This window comes from Hyaena hyaena, unplaced genomic scaffold (genome assembly GCF_003009895.1).
Source record: "Hyaena hyaena isolate Hyena2069 unplaced genomic scaffold, ASM300989v1 scaffold_72, whole genome shotgun sequence".
NCBI classification, from domain to species: domain Eukaryota; kingdom Metazoa; phylum Chordata; class Mammalia; order Carnivora; family Hyaenidae; genus Hyaena; species Hyaena hyaena.
In genome coordinates, this window is record NW_024080703.1 from 3347774 (window position 1) to 3372785 (window position 25012).

General features: G+C 35.4%; 1 protein-coding gene across 7 annotated transcripts in view; it reads right to left on the bottom strand.

Annotated features, from left to right (window-relative positions):
- Nucleotides 1-25012, bottom strand: part of MLLT10 (MLLT10 histone lysine methyltransferase DOT1L cofactor) — a 229503-nt gene that overhangs the window by 44312 nt on the left and 160179 nt on the right. For 4 of the 7 annotated variants that reach the window (XM_039233039.1, XM_039233038.1, XM_039233037.1 and 1 more), the window contains exons 11-14: nt 23828-24397; nt 16035-16079; nt 15177-15209; nt 3336-3383 (exon numbers count right to left, since the gene is read on the bottom strand). In XM_039233039.1, coding sequence (XP_039088970.1) covers nt 3336-3383; nt 15177-15209; nt 16035-16079; nt 23828-24397 — 696 coding nt within the window. The remainder of the gene's footprint in view (nt 1-3335; nt 3384-15176; nt 15210-16034; nt 16080-23827; nt 24398-25012) is intronic. The other 3 variants (XM_039233044.1, XM_039233040.1, XM_039233041.1) reach the window with 3 other exon arrangements.

Consider the following 25012-nt stretch of genomic DNA (forward strand, 5'->3'; position numbering starts at 1 on the left):
GGAGCCTATTTCAGAGTCTGTGTCTGCCTTTCTCTCTAACCCTCCCCTGTTCACGCGCTCTCTCTCTCTCTCTCTCCTAGAAATAAAATTAAAAAAAAAAAAACAGAATATAACTTTTACCTACAAAGACTAAAAACGTTTACTCATCAGGCAACAATTTTTTTAAAAAATCACACTTATAAAAATGATCTCTTAAAGAAATATTTTTACTTTTTTAAAAAGGCAAAAAACAACNAAAAAAAAAAAATACCACCTTTCAGGAATAGGCGCATACGTATATCCAGAGATCCTTAGATAAAAGGACCCTCTGAGTGTGAAACAAGTCATAGAGGCCATCTATAGGAGCAGCTCACCATGAGACATGGTTTCTAACTCCAGGTTTAATTATCAAGGTACCTGGGACATAGGCATAGCTCCTGCAAACACAGGACTAGAAATGAATGTGAAAGGAAGCTGCTAAGAAAGCAATCAACTGCATTACACAAAAATATAAAAGACCGTTATTAAGATGGTGATACTTTTTTTTTTTTTTTTGAGAGAGAGAGAGAGAGAGAGAGCGCGCCTGCATAGGAGAGCAGGGGGGCGGCAGTGGAAGAAAGAGAATCTTAAAGTGGGCATGAGGTCCTAAACCAGGCTTGATCTCACAACCTTGATCTCATGACTCTGAGATTATGACCTGAGAAGAAATCAAAGCATTTGACGCTTAACTGCCTGAGCCACCCAGGTGCCCCACATGGTGATAATCTTTAAACATGACCTAAATGACTGTCCTTGTTCTGAGGTCAGGTTCACTAACGAAGTAACTTTCCAATTATAACTTGTTTTCCCAAGATTACTTTAAGGAAAGATAAACAATTCTGGGTAATTCTTGACAGTAATGTTTTAATCATAGATGATTAAATGACATTCATTTCTGCCAAATTGGCTTGAGTTATTAGCCCACCTGATCAATTCCAGGTACACTGACAAAACCAAAAGGAGACTAATATAGTAATGTAGGAAAGAAATAAGGATCTGAACAAACTCACAGCTGTGAGAAGGTGGGATTTTGAAAATATGAACTATCTAGTTTTGTCTATAAACTAGATATAAAAAGTCATGTCTAGGAAGCTTCAAATTAATTAACTAGAAAAAATATTTAGAAGGTACCAGTTGGTGACTAATTCAGTTAGGAGCAGGCAGAGAACGGAATGAAAGATAGCCACATTCTTGATAAAGAATACGAGAGGAAACGAGATCACTTTTCAGGAAACCCTGAGAATTACAACAGAAAGTCTTTACATATATAGGTATCATTATCACTATTATGCAATCATTTAAACATTTTTTTCAAGTACACTAACAGGATAAATTCTGTAAATACACTCAAGTTACTCATGTATACCTGAAAGTAATTATTTCATTTGGAGAGAAAACCTACTTCTAAAATTATCTAATTAATTCATTAACATTCCTTAATCCCAAATTGTGGAGGTTATAAAACTAGTTACTAATTTTTCTTTTTTCTGCTCAATGTTTCCACAGCTATTCTGTCTTCCTTCAAGTTACTTTTCTACTTGTTCATCTCATCTGTCCTGCTTCTTTGGTTCATGAAATAGTCTTCTCTTGCATCTTAACCCTTTATCTTTCTAGAGTCTTCGTTTCCAATTATTAATACTTTTTATTTTAAAATAAACCTGATCTGGGGCGCCTGGGTGGCTCAGTCAGTTAAGCATCCGACTTCAGCTCAGGTCATGATCTCACAGTTGGTGGGTTTGAGTCCCATGTCAGGCTCTGGTGCTGACAGCTCAGAGCCTGGAGCTGCTTCTGATTCTGTGTCTCCCTCTCTCTCTGCCTACTCATGCTCTGTCTCTCAAAAATAAATAAACTTTAAAAATAATAATAATAAAAGAAACTTGATCCAACCTTTCTGTCTTCTCTACCTGTCTTCCTCAGCCATGACCAATTTTAGAGTTTATATTTATCCCCTATCTGGATTTACTTCCAATTCTCTTTCATGCTCAAAGTCTAACCTCATCTGTTCATTTGCATGTTAAACATCTCTACCTAAACATCTTGTTGGTAAATGAATACCCACCCTCCCCCAGCTACTGTCACTCATTTTATTAACAAATACTACCAGTTCTTTCTGAGTAACTTACGTCTTAACAGTCTGACTTCCACTACCCTCACTCAGGCCCTCAATACATTCAGCTAGATTACAAAAAATTCTAATTGGTTTCTCTGTGCTCTAGTTCCTTTCAATATTTTTATATGCTAAAGACAGATGAACCTTCCTGAACAACAGGTTTTATTTTTTCCCCAACTCAAACTACTTCCCAACTACCAACTATTTTCAACTCCTTTGGCTAATATGTAAGGCTATTATTTTTCATACATTTCATATCAAATATCAGTATCACCATCACTTTACATGCCTATGTGCCACTGCTTGTGCTATTTGTATTCCAGGGACTGGAAGTCTATCCCTGATCCCTATCTCTAAATAGCTCAATTTTACATATGCTTTAAGCATCTGGGAAAATGTTACATTCTCTGGACATCTCATTCCCTCAGCTGAAAGTAATTTTCCCTGACCTTGAATTCTTTTTATACTGTAGATCATTAAAGAAGTTATAACTATATGTCTTGAAATTATTATTTATGCACCGATTTATCCTTTTAGATTTTATGTTCCTGAAAGGATCCATTTACAGTACAGAATTATTTCCCCAAAGAAAATGACCAGGATTTTTAGATACAGAAAGAACTTCACACTTTTCAAATGAAAAAAAGGCTAAGACACTTTTGAGAAGAAATAGTTCCATAGTGCAGGTACTCACAGCCCACAAAGATTAGTTTTATTAGTATGTGAAACTGAGGTTTTTTGGGGAGGGAGTGGCTGCGTACATTAACTGGTTAAGAACAGTGTTTTCAGAGTACACATGATCACTCTCGACTGATCCAGAAGGATGTGAAAAGTACATTACAGAATCAGAAATTTATTATAAATCATAGAATATGGTCTCTGATTCTTCTTTCCCTCAGTGAGAGAGAAGGGTCATAGATGTACAAAGTTGTCTAGGCATCTAGACCCTGGCAGGTAAATAATTTTAGAAATCCTAAAACCCACCCTACCGTGTCTGAGGCAATATGGCAAAACCAAACAAATACAAGAATCTTATAAACAGTCATCCCACCAACCACCCAGAATTATGGAGAAGTCCTTTCGGTTATCATTTCTGGGACTATAGCTCCCCATTACTGCTGTATATATAGGAAGATTTCTAAGCTACATTAGGATTAATTATTTTAACACTATTACCCTTAAAATCATGCTTGAATTTGGTACATACCTATGAATTTAAGTTCCTGCTTTGTTAGTGTAGAACTGTCATCTCTGTCTAAAGAAAAGACACACTTTAATTTAAAATTTTTAATAATCAGTTCCTAAAAACTACCACGATAAGTACAAGTCAAGAAACTTAAGACACTATGGGCAGAACAATCAGTAGGGTTAAAGGAAAAAAACAAAAAAAACAAAACCAAAAAATCTATGGAAAATTAAGTGATTATAAATTGGTTTTTGCTAAAATAAAAAGGCATTGCTCTAAATAAACTGTTAACGGCATTATCATTTAATCAGTTTAAAAGTAATTCTTAAAAATTCATTTCCATTTATACTAATCCCTTCCCTTTGCAGGTTCTGTCTCTCTTGTTTCAATGAGACACCTGTAAGTTCGTTTTGCTTTCTAGTAGTTAACATGCATACTGAAAATTACTTTTTCTTCCCAGTGGCTGATTCACCATCCAAATGTTAATATCCTTCTGTGTTTATCACTTAAAAGTCTTTGAAGCCTGTCTTCCAGAAGCTTAGAGTGATCCAAGAGATAAATAGCTTGGCTGATTTGAAATGGAAAAAAATCTTACCATCTTATCTACAGTATATGTCTTATAATACTTAGCAAGGCTCTACAGTATTAGCCAAATTCCTTCCAGCATAGGAACAAACAGTACCATTTGTTGCATCCTGGAATATAGTAATGTAATGTATAAAAATAAAGAATACAGCCTACTATATCAGGTAAGAAGGAAAAACAAGTCTACTGTGATTAAAAAGAAATTAGATCTAGAATCATCTAGATCAACGGTTCTCAATCTCCACACTGTTCACACCAACAGCTCCTCCTATCAGTAATACCTCATTGTAATACCTCATTACGTGTAGGGAATCTCAAATGATTAATAGGTTGTGGTGATGCCTGAGAATTGCTCATCTCTGTTCTTAGATCCCTACCTTCTTAATGCTTCCCTGCAATGGAGAGGGGATATACATAAACAGCAAAGATCTAGTTTCCTACAAACTATTATATTATAACAAACCTCAGTAGGATTACATTCTTGAGGAAGAACGTTCACCCCTAAAATCAATTAGCATCCATGCTTATTCTCAACCCTATAGCAGCTATTTATGAATAATTGGTTGACATTACTTTGCCTCCTCCATCAAATGAGATTTGTTTAATGAGCATGGTCATGACAAACTAGAAGTACCATAATTAAAGAAAATTTAAAAGCACAGTAAATGGGGCACAGAAATCAATTAGCAATATACTGCTGTGAAAATAGATCTAAGCACTTTAGCTACTTTAATCTACTATTTCAAAATTATATTGAGAATGAGAATAGCCAGGACAAACAAATGAAGCAAATGCATTACTGTAGCAAAAACCAGGTTCCTACTCTTGAGAAAACAAGACTGCCTAATGCAAAGTTTAATTCCCAAGGAAAATGAACGTGTTGCCAAGAATATATGAAAACTCTTCCAGGACTATGCAGTGACTGACAATGATTTATTTATTCCTTCAATATTTATGGAGCACCAAGTAGATGATGAGCAAAACGCCAATGAAATAAACATGAATAAAACCCAACCCTACTGTAAATGAGTTTATACTCTAGTAAGAAAAACTTGTAAATAAATAAAATTGTTAAACAACCTAAAAAGCACTAGAGGAAAATCATACCTGAAATAGAACAATTAGAACCAGGCAGACAAGAGGTTAGTTTTCAACTGGACTTGGAAAGCAAACCATAATCCCTACATACATATTATTTGTTTCATCATTTTAAGCATTATAAATATACCTACTAAACGAAACCCAGAGGTTACACTTACACTTTAGTGGCATCATGAAGTCTAAATTCTCCTAGTCAAGCTGGCTAGTTTCAAGGCACTACCATAAACCAAATGTCACAAAATACAAGGCACTTCACTCTCTGGACATTTAAAGTTCACCATCCATATATTATTCTTTAAAATATTTAAATGAGTATTTTGTCTTTCCAAATTGCCTTAAAAGTTTCCAAAATGTACTTAATAAGTTTTACGTTTTATCTTTCTCCTACCAGTTCTCTTTTTCCTTTATTGAGACAGTAATTTTAATATTCTTTCTCCTAAATTTCTCTAGTCACATAAAATTCATTCCACTGCACCTAATTTTATTTAGATTGGTCGAAGTGTTTTTCCTAAATGTAGTTTTCTTAGTATTGATGAAAATCTTATTTCCTTATCAGAGAGTACCAATTTTGGGGCACGTGGGTGGCTTAGTCAGCTAAGTGCACAACCTCCACCTCAAGTCATGATCTCACAGTTTGTGAGTTTGAGCCCAGCATTGAGGTCGCTGCTGTTAGCAAGGGGCCTGCTTCATATCCTCTGTCCTCCTCTCTCTTTGCCCCTCCCATGCTTGTGCACTCTCTTTCTCTCTCTCAAAAATGAATAAAAATTTTAAGAAATTAAAAAATAAATTTTTAAATCAATAATCTTCCACCTTAGAAACTAGAAAAAAGGCAAACTAAACCCAAAGCAAGCAGAAGAAAGGAAATAATAAACAGCAGAAATGGAATAAAAACAGGAACACTTTAGAGAAAATGTTAAATGTTAAAAGTTGGTTTAAAAGATGAACAGAACTCGCTAGTCTTCACTTAGACTCACAAAGAAAACAGAAGTCTCAAATTACTAAAATCAGGGATGAAAGGATTGGTAAGGATACCGACTGTATGCAATCTTTATAATCTTTTTAATTTGACAAGGTGGGTATGCAAACAAATTAAAAAATGCAGGTGAACTGGGCAAATTCTTGTTTGCGGGGAGGACAAATTCTTAAAAAACATAAAAATTACAAGAACTGACACACAGAAAATAGGAATAGGTATTTCTCCAAAGAAGATCTAGAAATGGCCAATAAGAACATAAAAAGATGTTAATACCATTAGTCATTAGGAAAAAGCAAATCAAAACCACAATGAGATATTACTGACACCAGCTTGGATAGCTACGGTTAAAGAAAGAAAGAAAAAAACAAGCGTTGGTGAGGACTGAAGAAGCTGGATCCCTCATATACTGCTAATACGAATGTATTACAAGTGCTATGGAAAACACTATTGCAGTTCCTCAAAACATTAATATACTTGCCATATGACCTAGCAATTCTACTCCTAAGAATATACCCAAGACAAATAAAAACATATATCCACACAATAACTTGTACATGAAAATGTTCACAGGCAAATCCAAAGAGACGGAAAGTAGAGTAGTGGTTCCCGGGTGATTTAGTGGGGAAAGGGGACTTGGGATGTATGTGATTTCTTTCTGGTTTGATGAAAATGTTCTGGAATTAATTCATGGTGACAGTTACACAACATTGTGAATATACTAAAAATGTCTGAATTGTATACTTTTAAACAGTTTAAAATGATAACTTTTATGTTATGTAAATTTTATCTCATCAAAAATTTAGGGGGAAGGGTGCCTAGGTGGCTCAGTCGGTTAAGCGGCCGACTTTGGCTCAGGTCATGATCTCACAATTTGTGGGTTCGAGTGCTGCGTCAGGCTCTGTGCTGACAGGCAGCCCAGAGCCTTCTCTCTCTGACCCTCCCCTGCTCACACTATCAGACATAAATAAAACATTAAAAAAATACATTTTAAAAAAAATTTAGGGGGGAAAAGAGATAATAGAGAAGTAGAAGAACCACTATTTACTCTGACAGAGAAAAGAATGAAACAGGGTAAGGGAATGTGCTTTTTATACATGCACACATTCAGAACAGAGCAAAGGAATAATAAACGTAAAAAGGGTATGAGGTATGAGGATAGCAGTTAAACTCTGGGAAATGCAGTGGTAAAGAGCATGCACTAGGTTCAACAACATTAGTAGCTCTATTTCTTAAATTGGTGAAAGGTTCCTGAGTACTTATTTTATTATTGCATGCTAAAGAGCTAATATGTATTGCTTAAAATGTATCAAATATTTCATAAATTGGACAAGGATCTATGAAAATATGGCAAAATATTAACAGATGTTAAATTAGTAATAAATTCATGACTCCTGTATTGGTCCCTGTATTTTCCATAATTCTGAAATATTTTATTTAAAAGAAAAGAGGAGAATGTTGTAGTTTAATAAAAAAGCTTTGAAACAGAGTGGTATAGCAAGGAATTGGCAACTGGAACTAGTCACTAGCAGTTTAAGAGAGAAAAGTTAACAAAAAAGGCACTAAAGCCAAAATTATTTAATAAATGCATGTGCTAATGAAACCTAATTTTGGAAACGATTTATGTAATACCTTCTGGTGTGCTGATTTTGCATCCTGCAACTTTACTGAATTCGCTTACTAGTTCTAACAGTTTTCTGATGAAGTCTTTAGGGTTTTCTATATATAGTATGTCATCTGAAAACAGTGAGTTTTACTTCTTCTTTTTCCATTTGGATGCCTTATATTTCTTTTACTTGCTTAACTGCTTTGGCTAGGACTTCTAGTACTATGTTGAATAAATGTGGTAGTGGATGTCCTTGTCTTGTTTCTGACCTTAGAAGAAAATCTTTTGGCTTTTCACTGTCAAGTATGATGCTAGCTGTGAGCTTGTCATATATGGCTTTTATTATACTGAGGTATGTTCCCCTTCTATACCCACTTCACTGAAAGTTTTTATCATAACAGGATGTTGAATTTTGTGAAGTACTTTTTATCTACTTAGATGACCATATGTTTATCCTTCACTTTGTTAATTTGGTGTGTTGAACCATCCTTGCATCACTGGAATAAATCCCACTTCATCATGCTGCATGATACCTTTTCAAAAACGTTTATTTTGAAAGAGTGCACACGTTTGTGCAAGTGGGGGAGGGGAAGAAAGAGGAGAGGAGAATCCCAAGCAGGCTCCGTGGAGTCAGTGTAGAGCCTGGCATGGGGCTCGATCTCAGAAACTGTGAGATCATGACCTGAGTCCAAATCACGAGCTGGATGCTTAACTGACTGAGCCACCCCGGGGTACAATACTTTTAATGTGTTACTAAATTTGTTTTGTTAATATTTTGTTGAGGATTCTTACATCTATGTTCATCAGGGATACTGGCCTGTGACTTCCCTTTTTTGTGGTGCCCTTGTCTGGTTCTGGTATCAGAGTAATGCTGGCCTGGTAACATGTGTTTGGGAGAGTTTTCCACTTCTATTTTTTGGAAGAGTTTCAGAAAGACTGATTTTAATTTTTCTTTGAAGGTCTGGTAGAATTTACCAGTGAAGCCATTTGATCATGGAATCTTGTTTGCTGGGAGGTTTTTGATTACTGATTCAATTTCATTACCAGTAATCAGTCTCTTCAGATTTTTCATTTCATCATGATTCAGTCTTAAAAGGTAACATGTGGGGCGCCTGGGTGGCTTAGTCGGTTAAGCGTCCGACTTTCACTTAGGTCATGATCTCGCGGTTTGTGGGTTCCAGCCCCACGTCGGGCTCTGTGCTGACTGCCAGCTCAGAGCCTGGAGCCTGTTTCAGTCTGTGACTCCCTCTCTCTCTGACCCTCCCCTGCTCACACTGTCTCTTTCTCTCTCCTGGAAATAATAAATTTAAAAAAATTTAAAAAAAAAAAAAGGTAACATGTTTCTAGGAATCACCCATTTCTTCTACATTGTCCATTTTGTTGGTATGTATAATTGTTCACAGGCTTTCTTATATATAGCCTTTTGCATTTTTCTATGGTTTTAGCTGTAATCTCCTCTTCCATTTCTGATTTTGATTCCTCTTTTCTCTTGGTTGAGTCTAAAGTATTGTCAATTTTGTTTATCTTTTCAAAGAACCAGACTTTAGTTTCACTGATCTTCCTTATTGTCTTAAGTCTCTATTTCTATTCTAAACTGTTACTTCCCTCCTTCTACCAATTCAAGACTTCATTTGTTCTTTTTCTAGCTTCTTCAGGTGTAAAGCTACATTGAGGTTTTTGTTTTTTGAGGTAGGCATTAATTGCTATGAACTTTCTTCTAAACACTGTTTTTGCTGCATCTGCTTATTTTGGTATGTTACATTTCCATTTTTATCTCAAGTATCTTTTTATTTCTTTTTTGATTTTTTCTCTGACCCATTAATTATTCAGTAGCAATGTTGTTCAATCTTGACATATTTGTGAATGTCCCAGTTTTTTTCTTGCAATTAACTTCTAGTTTCATATCACTGTGGTCAGAATAGATGTGTGATATAATTTCAATCTTCTTAAATTTATTAAGATTTAACAGATTAACATATTAGCTGTCTTGGAAAATGCTCCATGTGCGCTTGAGAAGAATGTATATTCTTGTATTTTTAAATGGAAGGTTCTATAAATTATCTGTCCCAGTCCATCCTGTCTAATGTCTTGTTTAAGGGTGATATTTCTTTACTGACTTTCTGTCTCAATGATCTATCCAATGACGTAATGAGGTGTTACTGTACTGCTATCTATTTCTCCCTTTAGGTACTAATATTTCTCTTATATACTTGGTTGCTCCTGTATTGAGTGCATAAATATTTGTACATGTTACATCTTCTTGTTGGATTAACCAGTAATCCCTACTTGTAATAAGGCAGTTAAATAACAGTGAAGCAGATAATGGTGGGCAAATACTACCTCCCCCCTCTCAAAGATAAGCCTACGAATATGTTACCTTAAACAGTAAAAGGAACTAAACAAATGTATTTAAACTAAGAACTCCAAGACAGACAGATTATCCTAGATTGTCTGAGAGAGGCCAATCAAATCATCCTAGTTGTCATAAAATTTGAATCTGAGAATCAGACAGGCATAAGCATAAGACAGACTCTAACACTGATGACTTTGAACACAGAGGAGGAGGCCATTATGCAAAAGAAGCAGGCAGCTTCTAGAAATTGGAAATGGTAAGGAAACAGATTCTCTCCTAGTACCTTAAGAAAAAAAGGAACAAAGCCTGCCAATACCCTGATTGTAACCCAGCGAGTCCATGTCAGACTTCTAACCTACAGACTGTAAGATAATAAATTTATACTGTTAGAAGTTTGAGATACTTTTTTATAGCAACCATAGAAAATGATGATAGAATAAGATGAAATGTAAATTCTTTTTTTCTTCCGCTCTCACTAACAAGTTTCAAGCTTTTTATTGCTTGATACTCAATATAATAAAGAAAAAAATGTAAAATGTGAAATCTAACATTTAACACCTCACACCCTGTAGTATGGTTACTATCAAAAACAAACAAATGAACAAAATAAGCGTTGCCAAGAATGTGGAAAAATTGGAATCCTTGCGCATTGTTGGCAGGAATGCAAAATGGTGCATCCACTATGGAAAACAGTATGACACTCTTATTTTAAAATAGAACTAACATAGGATCCAGCAATTGCATTTCTGAGTAAAATGGAGATTCAAATGGATTATCTGCACCTCTCCATTCAAAGCAGCTTATTCACAGTAATCAAAAGGTAGAAGCGACATAAGTGTCTCTCAACAGGTAATAAACAAAATGTTATATACACAAAATGGAATATTATTTAGCCTTAAAAAAGGAAATTTAAGTACATGCTATTACATGGATAAACCTTAAGGGAAGGTTTAAACTGCTATGGGAAATAAGGCATATGATTCTATTCTTAAGAAGAACAGACAAATTTATACAAACAGAAAGAACTGTAGTTGCTCTGGGCAAGGGGGGAGAGAGAAATGGAAAGCTGTTGTTTAATAACTACAGAGTGTTAGTTTTGTAAGACTAAAAACTCTTGGAGACTGGTTGTGCAACAGAGTGAATGTACTTAACACTACTAAACTGTACACACACTTAAAAATGGTTAAAATGGCAAATTTAATGCGTTTTTTACAATAAAAAAAATAAGCTAACACTTAAAAAAAAGAGTACACAAACATGGATTTTCCCAACTAAGTCCAAGTGATTCTCCCTCAAACCCTCCTTAAGCTAAATACCACCAGGTATCACTACTATCCTTCTCTTTGCAATTAAAAATGTAAGTCCAGAGCAACTATCAAGAAGAAGGAATTAAAAGCATCCAAATTGAAATGGAACAAGTAAAACTGTCACTATTTGCAGATAACATATTATTTACAGAAAACCCCAAAGATTCCATCAAAAAACTGTTAGAATTAATAAATGAATTCAGTAAAGTTGCAGGATACAAAATCAATATACAAAAATCTGTTGTGTTTCCAGACGCTAAAAACAAACTACCAGAAAGAGAAATTAAGAAAACAATCCCATTTATAATTACATCAAAAAATAAAATATCTAGGAATAAACTTAATTAAGGAGGTAAAAGATCTCTATACGGAGAACTGTAATACATCAACGAAACAAACTGAAGACAAAAATAAATGGAAAGATATTCTACATTCAGGGATTAGAATATTGTTTATGTGGGGTTTTTTTATTTATTTTTTTTTTATTTCTAGGAGAGAGAGAGAGACAGCATGAGCAGGGGAGGGTCAGAGAGAGAGGGAGTCACAGACTGAAACAGGCTCCAGGCTCTGAGCTGGCAGTCAGCACAGAGCCCGACGCAGGGCTCGAACCCACGAACCGCGAGATCATGACCCAAGCGAAAGTCGGACGCTTAACCGACTAAGCCACCCAGGCGCCCCAAGAATAATATTGTTTAAATGTCCATACTACTCAAAGCACTCTACAGATTCAGGGCATTCCTCTATCAAAATTCCAATAGTATTCTTCACAAAAACAGAGTAAATCCCAAATTTGTATGAAACCACAAAAGACCTTGAATAGCCAAAACAATTTTGAGAACAAAGAACAAAGCTGGATGCTTCATGCTCCCTGATTTCAAACTACTACATTACAAAGCCATAATAATCAAAACAGTATGATACTGGCATAAGAAGAGGCACACAGATCAACGAACACAATGGAAAGCCCAGGAAAAAATGCATGCATGCAGAGTCAATTTATTTACAAGGAGCCAAGAATATACAATGGCGAAAGGACAGTCTCTGATAAGCGATGCTGGGAAAACTGAACAACTGCATGCAAAAGAACGAAACTGGTCCACTACCTTACACTGTACACAAAAATTAACTCAAAATGGATTGCAGACTTGAAGACCCTAAGCCATAAACTTCTAGAAAGAAACATAGGCTCCCTGACATGAGTCATAATATTTTGGATTTGACCAAAGCCAAAAAAACCCCCGAAGCACATCAACTAAAATGGCACTGCAGAGCAAACGAAACCATAGACAAAATAAAAAGGCAATGCACTGAATGGGAGTAAATATTTGCAAAACATCTATCTGATAATATCCATGCTTTTTTTTTTTTTTTTTTTTTTTAGAGAGAGAGAGTGCAAGTGGGAGAGAGGGGCAGAGGAAGAGAAGGAGGGAGGGAGGGAGAGAGGAAGAGAAGTGAAGGGGGAGAGGGGCAGGGAGAATATGAATCTTAGGCAGGCTCCATGCTCGGCATCGAACCTAGCACGGGGCTCGATCCTATCACCCTGCAATCGTGACCTGAGCCAAAATCAAGAGTGGGACATTCAAACAACTGAGCCACTCAGGTACCCCCAAAACATATTTTAAAAAACCTCATGTAATTCAATAGCAAAAAAGCCCCAAACAATCTGATTTTTGATAGATATTTTTCCAAAGACAACATACAGATGGCCAAAAGACACATGAAAAGATGCTTAACACCACCAATCATCAGGGAAATGCAAACCAAAATCATACGGAGACATCAGCTCACATCTGTCAGACAGGCTATTATCAAAAAATCAAGAAATAACAGGATGCGGAGAAAAGAGAACCCCTGTGTAGTGCTGGTGGGACTGTAAAATGGTGGAGCCACTATGGAAGAGTTTGAAGTTCTTCAAAAAATTAAAAGCTGAACATATAATCCATTAATTCCACTACTGGATATTTATCCGAAGCAAATGAAAACACTAATTTGAGAAAATATATGCACCCCATGTTCACTGCAACTTTATTGACATGGAAACAACCTAAATGGCCATCAACGGGTAATGAAAATGTACTATACATACATACAACAGAATATGATTTAGCTATGAAAATGAACAAAATTTTGCCATTTGTGACAAAGTGAATGGACCCTGACGGCATTATGCCAAGTGAAGTAAGTCAGACAGAAAAGAAAAAGATAAATACTGTATGATCTCAAACATGGAATCTAAAACAAAACAAAACCCAAACTACTCCAAGCTCATGAAAACAGAGAACAGACTGGAGGCTGCGTAGGGAAACGGAAGGGGGAGAGGAGGCAAAAGGGATGAAGGAGGTTAAGAGGTAGGTACAAACTACTAGATATAAACTAAAGAAAAATATAGAAGTCCATTATTTATTTCATGTTTTAAAAATATGTGACTAAGAATACAGAAATATCTGACCACACTACCTCAGTGTTCTCTCTCAAACACAATCTTAATAAGATACAAAATGTTAAAGAAAATCTGTTCATTTTGTTAATCTCAGGACATCAATTTCATTCACCTATAGAGAAAAATATGACAACTGTCCCATTAAGTTGACATATTCCAGTACTCTGCTGACTAATAATGGCAAAGGATTTATGTGACAATTCATTCACAATTGCTCCCCACAAAATCTCCTTTCTTATTATTCCAAGTATATGCTTTTCAAACTTTCAGTATGTCTCTAAAATTCTAATATTCCAAAATTAGAGAGCCAAATTTAACTATGCAAACTGAAAAAGATGTTAAACCTCTTTTATTTTTATGCTTCCCTACCAAAGAATGGTAACATATTTAGTTTACTTTCAGGAATGCTTCCAATCCCTTTTTTCCTCTAGATACCTAAAGTTCAAGAGTGCCATGTTCTCTGGAGAATTCATTTTCTGAGACTCTGCAGTTCCAGGTTACACCAGGAAGCAAGAATTATAAATAAATGCACTCATTAATAAAATGGTCATTTGTGAAATGATTTCCCATCCTGGCCACTCCCGCCCCCGAATCAACACAAGTGTCTACTGCTCTTCATCATGCCAACTACAGATTTGTAAACATCTGACAATACACTCACAACAGAAAGCAACTTGCAAATTAAACTACATTATCAAATTATCCAAAGTTTTATAAAGTTAATAAAATGTGCTCGAAAACTGCTTAGGATCACGTAAATTATTTCAAACAGATAAGGTATGTCAGTTAATAACTGAAAACAATCAACAAAGAGGACACTAGATTAAAAAGGTTTTTTGAACACTAAATTTTCTTCAAAACTGAAGAAATGCTCAAACATTACTGCAAACATGACTTTCATTATAGTTACATTGCAATATTGAAAAGAGCTAGCATGTGCCTCATATTCTGATTATAGAACCCAACTCTGCAGAAGATGCAACTCCCCTATAAAAACCTGGTTCCAAAGGAGACAGCATTTAAAAGGCTATCTTCCATTTGTTCAGCATATAAAATATAGGGGCAACCCAATAAAAGCATTCTACACATTAATTTTTTTAAATCCCGAAAACAAAATTCACATTTCAAGTTGTGGAAGAAGCAGCTAATTCTTAACCAAGGTACCAATTAGTGACGGCACCACCACAAGAGAGCTCAAAAGAACTGGAGAAACTATTTACAAAAATAGAAAAAAAAGACTTTCATAAAGTTAGAACAACACTATTATCATTTTGCCTTCCAAAGAGACAATAAAAGCTAAACTGATGAACTACATTGACCTAGCATCCTCCTGGAGGCAATCTACAGAAAGTTCTCGCTAAGGGGCTGAACAATTGCCTCACTGCAGAGCTGGGTTTCATTGTATCAATAGAACATGCAAGCTTTCAACCGGGTTTCTCAATAAAAGGCAACCTTTGTGATAAATGAACCACTAGAGAAGATTCTAATAAAACTTACCATTGTGTATTGCATTCAGCAACTCTGAGAAAGCTTTTAAGTAAGGAAAAAAGGACTTCAGGTTAAGATCATTCTCAAACACACAAAAGAAATACATAGGCACAGACTGAGTCAGTATAATAAAATCTCAATAAGTATCATGTATCACTGTTTGAATCATTAAAACTGCAAGCTTGGCTCAGTTTTTATATGGTATAAATTTCTAAGTATTGTATTTCATCTGCCAATCTATCACCTAATACATTTAATATGTTAGATATATTGTCATAATGGTGACAAACTTTCTTAATAATACATATGTAAGATTACTTTTAAGAAGACATTTAATAGTCTATGTAATGTCTTTCTTGCTAAAAGTATCTGTAGGATTCAATTTTGTAAAGGTAAATCTACCACAACAAATTCTACACTCACCAGTATTTATTATAAAGGAAAACTTCATTTTATCATCTAACCTGATCAAAAAATCTCATTTCCTAAACTTTAGTATAATAGTCTTGACATATATAGAAGTCAAAGCCAACAAATATTAAAAAATTATATTAACATCAAGATTAGTGGGAACCAAATTCTAAAAATATTATTTCAATAGGAACAGAAGTCACAAGAAACAACACATAAAAAAAGCCAAGAATAATGAAAATTTGGTCACCATTTTACTAATATGGATCCTGACCTCAGGACAAGCAGCAAGTTAAGATATCTCTATAGGAGGAAAAAAATCTGCTTAATTAAGAACCAACTGCATTACGGAAAATTAAAAATTAGAGGTTCAGGGGTGGCACAATATAACAGAAAAAAACCCCACTAAAGTAGAAGTCAAAAAGCCTGGGTTACCAACCCAGTTCGACAACTTACTAGTTGTTGGACAAGCTCCATCATGCCGATACTGCATGGAAATTTCTGTTGGGAGGGAGGAGAAAGGAATCAGGAGAAGTTGCCAGTGATTCAAAGGCAGAAAAAGAAAATAGGCCAGAAAAACAAGGAAACATTCACCTAAAAGTCTAGCTGTGAAGGGCAAACAAAACTGTGGGAATAGAAATTATTAGCAAGTTTCTGGCACGTGATGATGTAATGGGTAGAAGGACCAAACATGATGGAATTCTCACAAATCTTTGACGGGATAGTATGGGAATGTGTATGTTTGCACGTGTGTACAAAGAATGAGGAAAAGAGGTGCCTTGCATGGCTCAGTGGGTTAGGCAGCCAGGCTATGGTCATGATCTCATGGTTTGTGGCTTCGACCCCCACGTCGGGCTCTGTGCTGACAGCTCAGAGCCTGGAGCCTGCTTCTGATTCTGTATCTCCTTCGCTCTCTGCCATTCCCTCCCCTGCCCTTCCCTTTCTATGATAAATTAACACTAAAAAATCTTTTTTAAAAATGGGAAAAGACCTAAGGGCTTATAAATTAATCTGTGAAACAAGTGTCTAAGAAAAAACAGATTCAATATAAAAGGGAATATAGTTAGCAATGTGAAAAACTAATGTGTTTTACATAATTCATTATGACAACAATTTAACAAAACCATCAGAATTCTGTGGTCCATTAGAGATTACAATTCAAGTACTAAAAAATGAGTTTATATATGAGCAGAAATCTATGACTTACATAACAATATAAAACTTGTTAAACTACACTCAGCTTACTTTCTTATACCTTTCATTTTTTATGATGATAATGAATGAATAAGCTATTGCTCTTATTTGGCTCCACCCAAAGGAAGAGAAAAAGCAGAGGATGACATGAGGCAATAAAACACTGCTAAAAGCAAAAGCTGCTTAGAAGATGAAAAATGAATTTCTGTATGGCATTCGAAAGGAAAAAATAACTGACACAGAACCAAGTCTGTGACTCAAAGGACCTGGCCTGCTAACCATGGAAACAATGGGTATTCCTTTGTGGCTAACACAGTTGGTCTAAAATTTTCAAGGAAGAATATCTGGAAATTCTCTGGATATTATTTAACCAAAAACATGATTTCTAGGAATCATATGTACAACGGAGTCTTCTAGGCAACCATCACTCACACATCTACCCATATGCATATCTCAGAAGTCAAGTCCAATCATGGGCACCGTCCAAATAACTTGAAATAAGAAAGACAAAGCAAGGCAGAGGGAAGCCAGCACTCACTTTTAACCATTTTAATGTTTAAAAAAAAAAACACACTTCACATTAGCTACTGTTAAAAAACAAATTTTAGACAACTTTAAGTCCTTTCCAGATGATACGCAAAAACTGAGACATGATGGAAGAGTTTTCCATCTTTAATGCTCATTAACAAGTTCAAGTGAGATTTAAAAAAAAGAGTGTGAGGACTACTGAAAAGATTGAACGGTACATTACAGAGAAATGGTAGGTGGCTGGAATGGTGCAGAAAAATAATCAAAGGATTATTACCAGAAGGATGTTCTCAGTGAGGAAAAAATACAATATGGCTATTCTGGCCTTTGATTTGGTACTTTTGCAGAAAGACATACATGGTACAGGGCCAGCAAATCTTCAAATCATCAAAGATGAAAACAAAAATCAGGATTTTCTGAAGATGCAAATTTCAAGGTATATTCTGGTCTCAGCAGCATCCAATATCCTATATGATTTTCATTTATGACCCAATATAATCAATATATATAAAAGCATGAACCTGAGTCATTAAGATGAGTCTGATGTATGTTCAGCAACTATCTACTCCTTGGTCTACAATTTAGTAACTCTACTCTTCTGAGTTTATTAGATTATTTGTATTTTTATGATTCCCTTATTTGTTTATAAAATCAGACTATACCTAATTAAAATATTTTACCAGGAAAAGATTCCTCAATTTCATTTTATTAAACTAAGCAGATATACCATAAATAGGCATATATTTAACAAGAACCCATTCATAATTACATGGGCTCAAGTTAAACTTTCATAACCTTCACTTTTCAGTAGAAGTCAGAACAAACTTCTCTTGAAGTGGTCTCTTCATATTAATAACTTATCTTCATGAAATCTTTAAGACTTCATCACTAGGTACTCATGGGCAGAATCAATCGTCTTCCTAGAATCTCCTTTTACAGCATGTATCACCACTAAAGAATTCCATCACTGAAACAAATTTCAAGTATCTTAACTTGGAAAGGTATGGCAGTATTACATTCAGGAACTATAGACTAAGATTTTTAAAAACAGGGAGGGGCACGTGGGTGGCTAGGTCAGTTACTACTGACCAACTCTTGGTTTTAGCTCAGGTCATAATCTCACAGTTCATTAGTTCAAGCCCTACATCGGGCTTTGCATGGACAGCGTGGAGCATGCTTGGGATTCTCTCTCTGCCCCTCCCATGCTCTTGCTCTCACTCTCTCTCTCAAAATGAATAAATAAACTTTAAAAATTCAAAACTAAAATAAAGAACAGGGAAACTCTGAAAAGATGCCCAAAGAAAATAAGTTAATGTTAAACCACCAACTACTTATCATTTAATGAATACCAGAATTTTCTCAAAGACAATAACAAGGTGTTGATTTTTATGAAGAAAAAATGTTAACCTTCACTTTAGTAAATCATAAACTCTCATAATGTAGTTGGGATAAATAGGGATAAAAGGACAAATACAACATGTCAACCTTTCCAAATGCTCTACTAATTTTCAAGGTTTCAAAAGCCCTACTTGCCTAAGATTTCAAAAGAATGCATACAGGAAAAATTCTATTAAAACCTTAACATAATCTATACACTCAAACTTAAAACCTTTAGTAGCCACTTAAAACAACACACTGATTTCCCACTTTGTACAAGTCACTGTAACAGTAAATCACTTATCAAGATGTACTTCAACTTATTATAAGAAAAACCTTACAATCCAAACCCTTGATCAAAGAGTTCAAAGCTATTTTCTGGATTTCTATTCTGACGGGATCTGAGGGTCCTAGAACAAATATCTTGCTACCTACATGCTACTATAATTTGAATATATCATGATAAAACTTTGATTACTCTTAAGTCAATGCTTCTAACAATTTTAAGACAACCACATTATAAGGAACTGATTCTACTTCTGCTATGTGTCATAGTTGTGGTAAAACCAGAGAAAATACAGCAACGATGACAGTAGCTGCCCTGTCTATTTAGAAACAAAGACAGTAATTAAAAGTTCTTTAGAGGGGCGCCTGGGTGGCTTAGTCGGTTAAGCGTCCGACTTTCGCTTAGGTCATGATCTCGAGGTTCGTGGGTTCGAGCCCCGCGTCGGGCTCTGTGCTGACTGCCAGCTCAGAGCCTGGAGCCTGTTTCAGTCTGTGACTCCCTGTCTCTCTGACCCTCCCCTGCTCACGCTGTCTCTCTCTCTCCTAGAAATAAATAAAAAATATTTAAAAAAAAAATAAAAATAAAAAAATTTAAAAAAAAGTTCTTTAGAAAATGTTAGGTGCTCTCAAATATAAGATATTAACATTATTGCAAGCTGATGGAAGCAATGTATGTTTTTCTGTCAGTGAAGTTCTTTCAAGAGTAAGTTGCCAGAAGTCAGTCCAGGATGGCTATTCTAAGACTAGCCTAGAAGTCTGAGTTCATTGGCCTGACATGCAACTTTCTGTAACCATCTTGCCCTACTTGGTCAACATTACCTCCAACTACCCCACAAACACAAGTTTCTCATTTCCAGTAGTTTATTCCTCAAATACAACTTTCCTTTCTTATCTGATAATATTGTTGGCCTTTCTCTGCCCACTCCAAAGTATAATTCAAATCCCAACTTCTCCATGGTCTTTTCCAACTTAATTAACACATTCTAAACTGGGCTGTAATACTAAAAGATAAGCTTTATAAATAAATAATTTCACTTGCAACCTGGCTATAAACACTTGCAAGTCAAGTTAAAAACCACACAGGGTACTACTAATCACATGATGTGTTCTCAGTAATTACTAATAGTATTCATTCATCAAAAAAAGAAGAAAAGATGTTTACAATTTATTATATACAAAGCACTGTGCCGACAGTGAGGAGACAGTGATGAACATGACAAATAGACTCCGTCATCTCATGAAGCTAGGATTATATAGTGCATGTTACAGTCTAACATCATAGCCAACAAGTGCTTACAAAGGTCACCTTCATCATTACTAAATTATCAACTTGTAATGAAAGCAAACAAATCTTTTGAACAGGCCATCATGCAAAAACAATTCTTGATAACAGAATATAAATGTATACAGTATACATTTTTCCTTCCTACTTATTTATATGGGAAAAAAAGTTTCCTGGTTTTAAAACTACAAAACTACTAACTTCTCAATCTAAAATTAGTTCAAAGAAAATTTACTATTTTCTTATTAGTAGGACATTCAACTTTTTGCAAGTGAAATTACTGGCTCAAATTTTCTCACTGATCCCACTGAAAGTATGATTGGCATTATGTACTAGTGTGGTTTTAGACCCTCATCAGCAAACACTCCCTGAATATTATCATTGAGGATCTCGTAAATCAAGGAAAATGCATTTTCCACCATATAGAGGTGTGAGAATTGCTTCTTCTACTTTACAATGAGTGATAATACTCAATACCTATCAAGTGTAAGCACTATAATGTGTAGTGGGGCATCTGGGTGGCTCAGTTGGTTAAGCAGCCCGACTTCAGCTCAGGTCATGACCTCTAGGTTCATGAGTTGGAGCCCCACGTTAGGCTCTATGCCAACAGCTTAGAGCCTGGCACCTGGTTTGGATTCAGTCTCCTTCTCTCTCTACCCCTCCCACCCCTCGTGCTCTGTCTCTCTCTTTTTCTAAAAAATAAACACTGAAAAACATACTAAAAAAAGAAAAAGACAAACTACATTCCAACAGCAGTTAGCAATTCTTAACTTATGATTTAGAGGGCATAATTCCTTTTTTTTTTTTTTTAATTTTTTTTTTTTTTTCCTAGGGGAGAGAGAGAGAGAGACAGCGTGAGCAGGGGAGGGTCAGAGAGAGAGGGAGACACAGATTGAAACAGGCTCCAGGCTCTGAGCTGGCAGTTAGCACAGAGCCCGACGCGGGGCTCGAACCCACGAACCGCGAGGTCGTGACCCAAGCGAAAGTCGGACGCTTAACCGACTAAGCCACCCAGGCGCCCCATAGAGGGCATAATTCTTAAATATCCATGGCATTTAGCCAGTTTCTTCTAAGAATAGACTTCTTAGTAAGTACTAAGGGTATGTTCTTTTTTTTTTTTTTTTTTTTATATATTTTTTCCTAGGGGAGAGAGAGAGAGAGACAGCGTGAGCAGGGGAGGGTCAGAGAGAGAGGGAGACACAGATTGAAACAGGCTCCAGGCTCTGAGCTGGCAGTAAGCACAGAGCCCGACGCGGGGCTCGAACCCAAGAACCGCGAGATCATGACCTGAGCGAAAGTCGGACGCTTAACCGACTAAGACTAAGGGTATGTTCTGACCCAGTCATAAAACTTTTATGAAAATGTATATTAAGAACATATTACCTCAAATCATTTTAAGTAATCTTAGTCCATTATTATAGCTTTAACTTTAACAAAACATAAAATCTTCAGTTTTTTAACACAATTTTAAGAAAAACAAATCTATGCAAGTCTTAATTTATGTCATTTACTTTAACAAAGTAGTATTTATGGGATCTTCTCCCTAAATTTCTTTACCTAATGGTGAGGTAAAAGGGACACAAATTCATGCTTTACTGCTACAGATATTCAACAAACATTGCCCTTGGAAAGTAATTATTGTGAAAAGAACACAATCTCCCACAGCTAAAATCTGCCTAAATCTGTAACAGGTGGGAAAATCTTTTCACGGATGTAAATCAAGATTTAACTCCATTAATTGAGGATGTGTATTTCAAATAGCATCTATTCAGAGTAATGTGATTTCTGAAATACAATAATATTCAGACTATGCTTCTATGTATAGGAAATCAGTGAGGATCTCTTCACAAAGGCAAATTCAGGCTTAATTTTCTCAGTAAGTTATTCATCTGATGATTACTGTGACTCTTGCTAAAAATAAAAATGAACTCATTTTTTCTGAGTAAATCTGTCTAAACTTATTTTGCTGTGACTAGAGTTTAATCCTAGTCGCTAACCCTTTGGTCTAAAAGAAAACATATAAATAAAATGGATATTCAAATGTGTAATATATTTAAATTTTTTCAATGGATACATTTCTCATTACAATTTGTATTATTTCCCCTCTAAAATAGTGGATTTAGATTTTCTACCCTCCCCTAGTGGGTAGAGGCTGGGGATCCTGATAAATGCCCTACCAATGCACGGACAGGACTGCACACTAAGAAACTGTCCCAACCAGAATGTTAATAGGGCCAAGACTGAGAAATAATGCTCTAAACTCATCCTTAATGCTTCTAATGAAACAATCCTGTCACAGTTCCCACTCATTCCTCAACAACAAACAACTTGTGAAACAGGTCCACTGTGGCACTGAAGCTGGCTAGGAAAAACAGAAAGAGAAGGGAATCCTCAGTTGTGATCTTGGGCAATTTATTTTACCCATCTAAGCCTCAAGATTACCAGCTGTAAAAGGGGGAAATAAATAGCCCATATTTCATAAAACCTGTGTAGGGATGAAACAAGATAATAAACATAAAGCATTAACAGACTATGGTACAAATGATATTTATAGTTAATAATTTTCACTTCTGACCTTTACATATGTTCTTTACTCCCTCAGGATGGTCCTTATGTTTACTTACTGAAATTAATGTCTACACAACAATCAAAACAATCCAAAAGTCTGTATTTATAAAATGAACATGAACATTCATTTAAATTATATTTATTTTCTTTCCATACCATTTCCTATCTGTCCTCTCTACCAAGAACTGATAAATAAAATCTGTAATAGCTTATTTTAGCCAAAATCTCATTTCTACAATCAACCTCAAAGTCAAAACCGAGATGAGGTTTATAACACTTACTTACAATCATTGACCTCAAATTCAAGATCAACTGAAAAGATAAATGCTGGCATTTAGGCAATATCTAAACTGTTAAGTTTTCGTCTAAATACAAGAACCTTAAAATTTGTAAGAACTGAAAATTATCATAATACAAAGTATAGATTAAAGAGGCATCCCAATGATGTAACAACATACATAAATTCATTCATACTTTCAGAAAGTATTTCCTGTATTTCCTGAAATAAAATGACTATTAAAGTCCATATATTTAAATCCCTTATTACTGATTTAAAAATATTCTACATGGAGTACTTTAAGTAGAATTTGTGCGAGGAACTGAGAAAATAAAAACAAGTTCAACTTTAGAGAATTTGGAAGCCCCCAAAAAAGCACCAATCAAAAACATAGTGCAAAGCTATGCAAAATGCTCACCCCTCAATTGTGAATTCTGAGTTGGTTTCAAAATTCTTTGCAGGTAAAGCAAAAACAAAAATCGGAAATTAATACGAGGCATTTCATAAGAACTGAATGACCAATAAATAAACTATTTTGCCTATTTTTAGTTAAGTAAACTATCAGATTAGTCCCTAACATCTTGGCCTACTAACTAAATGTCATTTAGCAACTCAAAGTATTAACATAATTATAGCTTAATTTCCCTTTGGGGGTAAAAGAAAGGGGGGGGGGCGCGAGTAAGTTTTAAAAAAAAAAGAGAGAAGAAGGAAAGAAAAAAACAATGGGCAAATCCCTACCTGAACCAACTGGAGAGGAGCCAACACTAAGACTCTGTAAACTTCCATTCCTGAGCAATGTGGGAGATTTCTGAAGACTAGAGCTGGTCACACTTCCTGCAGCTGATGCTACCGATGATGTTGGTGAAGCAGAAGAAACTGAGAGATGAGAAACATTCTCTTGATTTTTGTTTCCTTTAGGTCTACCAGGCCCATGCTTACTTTGTTTATTTCCTTTTCTTTTCTTTTCCTTTACAGTTTCTTCTTCTATGCCAGAAGTTTGAGCCCGTTTATATCCTGCTGTAGGAAGGCTGGAATTACCCAAATCTCCAGGTGAATTTTCAAAGCTTTTAGGCTGTGAAATAACAGCTGAGGTCGAAGGGAGACCCATTATGGAACTAAAACTATTTACCCCCCCTTCCTGGCTTCCAGACTCTCCTTTATGTACATCTTTGGTTGATGATGACTGTTGGGAGTGAGTATAACTGTCATTACGCAGATCTGAGTCTGTAAAGCTCAAGAAATCCTGGGGAGACTGTACTGAACTTCCCGAAGATGATTTTACACTGCCTGGAGTTCCTGAAAAACTGCCTGTAGTAAAATAAAAAGGGGGGGATAGGAAAAGAAAAAAAATTGGATGCAAAAGTTCCCACGAGCAACAGAAATGATACAATCATCAAAAAGAGATGGAGAAGAAAAAACTATAAAACTTAGAACAACACTATGTAACAAAGTAGAGCTTAAAAATGGTATTATGAAATCAAGTTTATCTATAAAATTTTCTATAAAAAATACTTGTCATTTCATAGTTATTGAACTAAATATTAACTCTTAAATTATAAGCTATTACTTCTACAATGACCAAGATAAAAGATGTGCTTTATTTAACCTACCTTTTACTATGGCAACATTCCTCAATGTTTCCCCAAATACCTGTGTATGATGGAGGAAGGACTGAAGAACAGCAAAGTCTCAAAGAGAGTTTGACAAGACCACTACTGTATTCTGAATAGCTGGGAGAACTTCCTCTGTTTCAATTACTGAAGATTTGATTTAAATGTTTCCAACACAGACCCAGAACCAAAAACTGTTGCTTAGATTTTTAAGTTCCGAGTTTTAACTTCAAGACAGGGTTAGTATTATTATTTAGTTAACCTACCGCACCAAAACGTGGGTTTGATAAAATAATCATGAGCACATAGAACC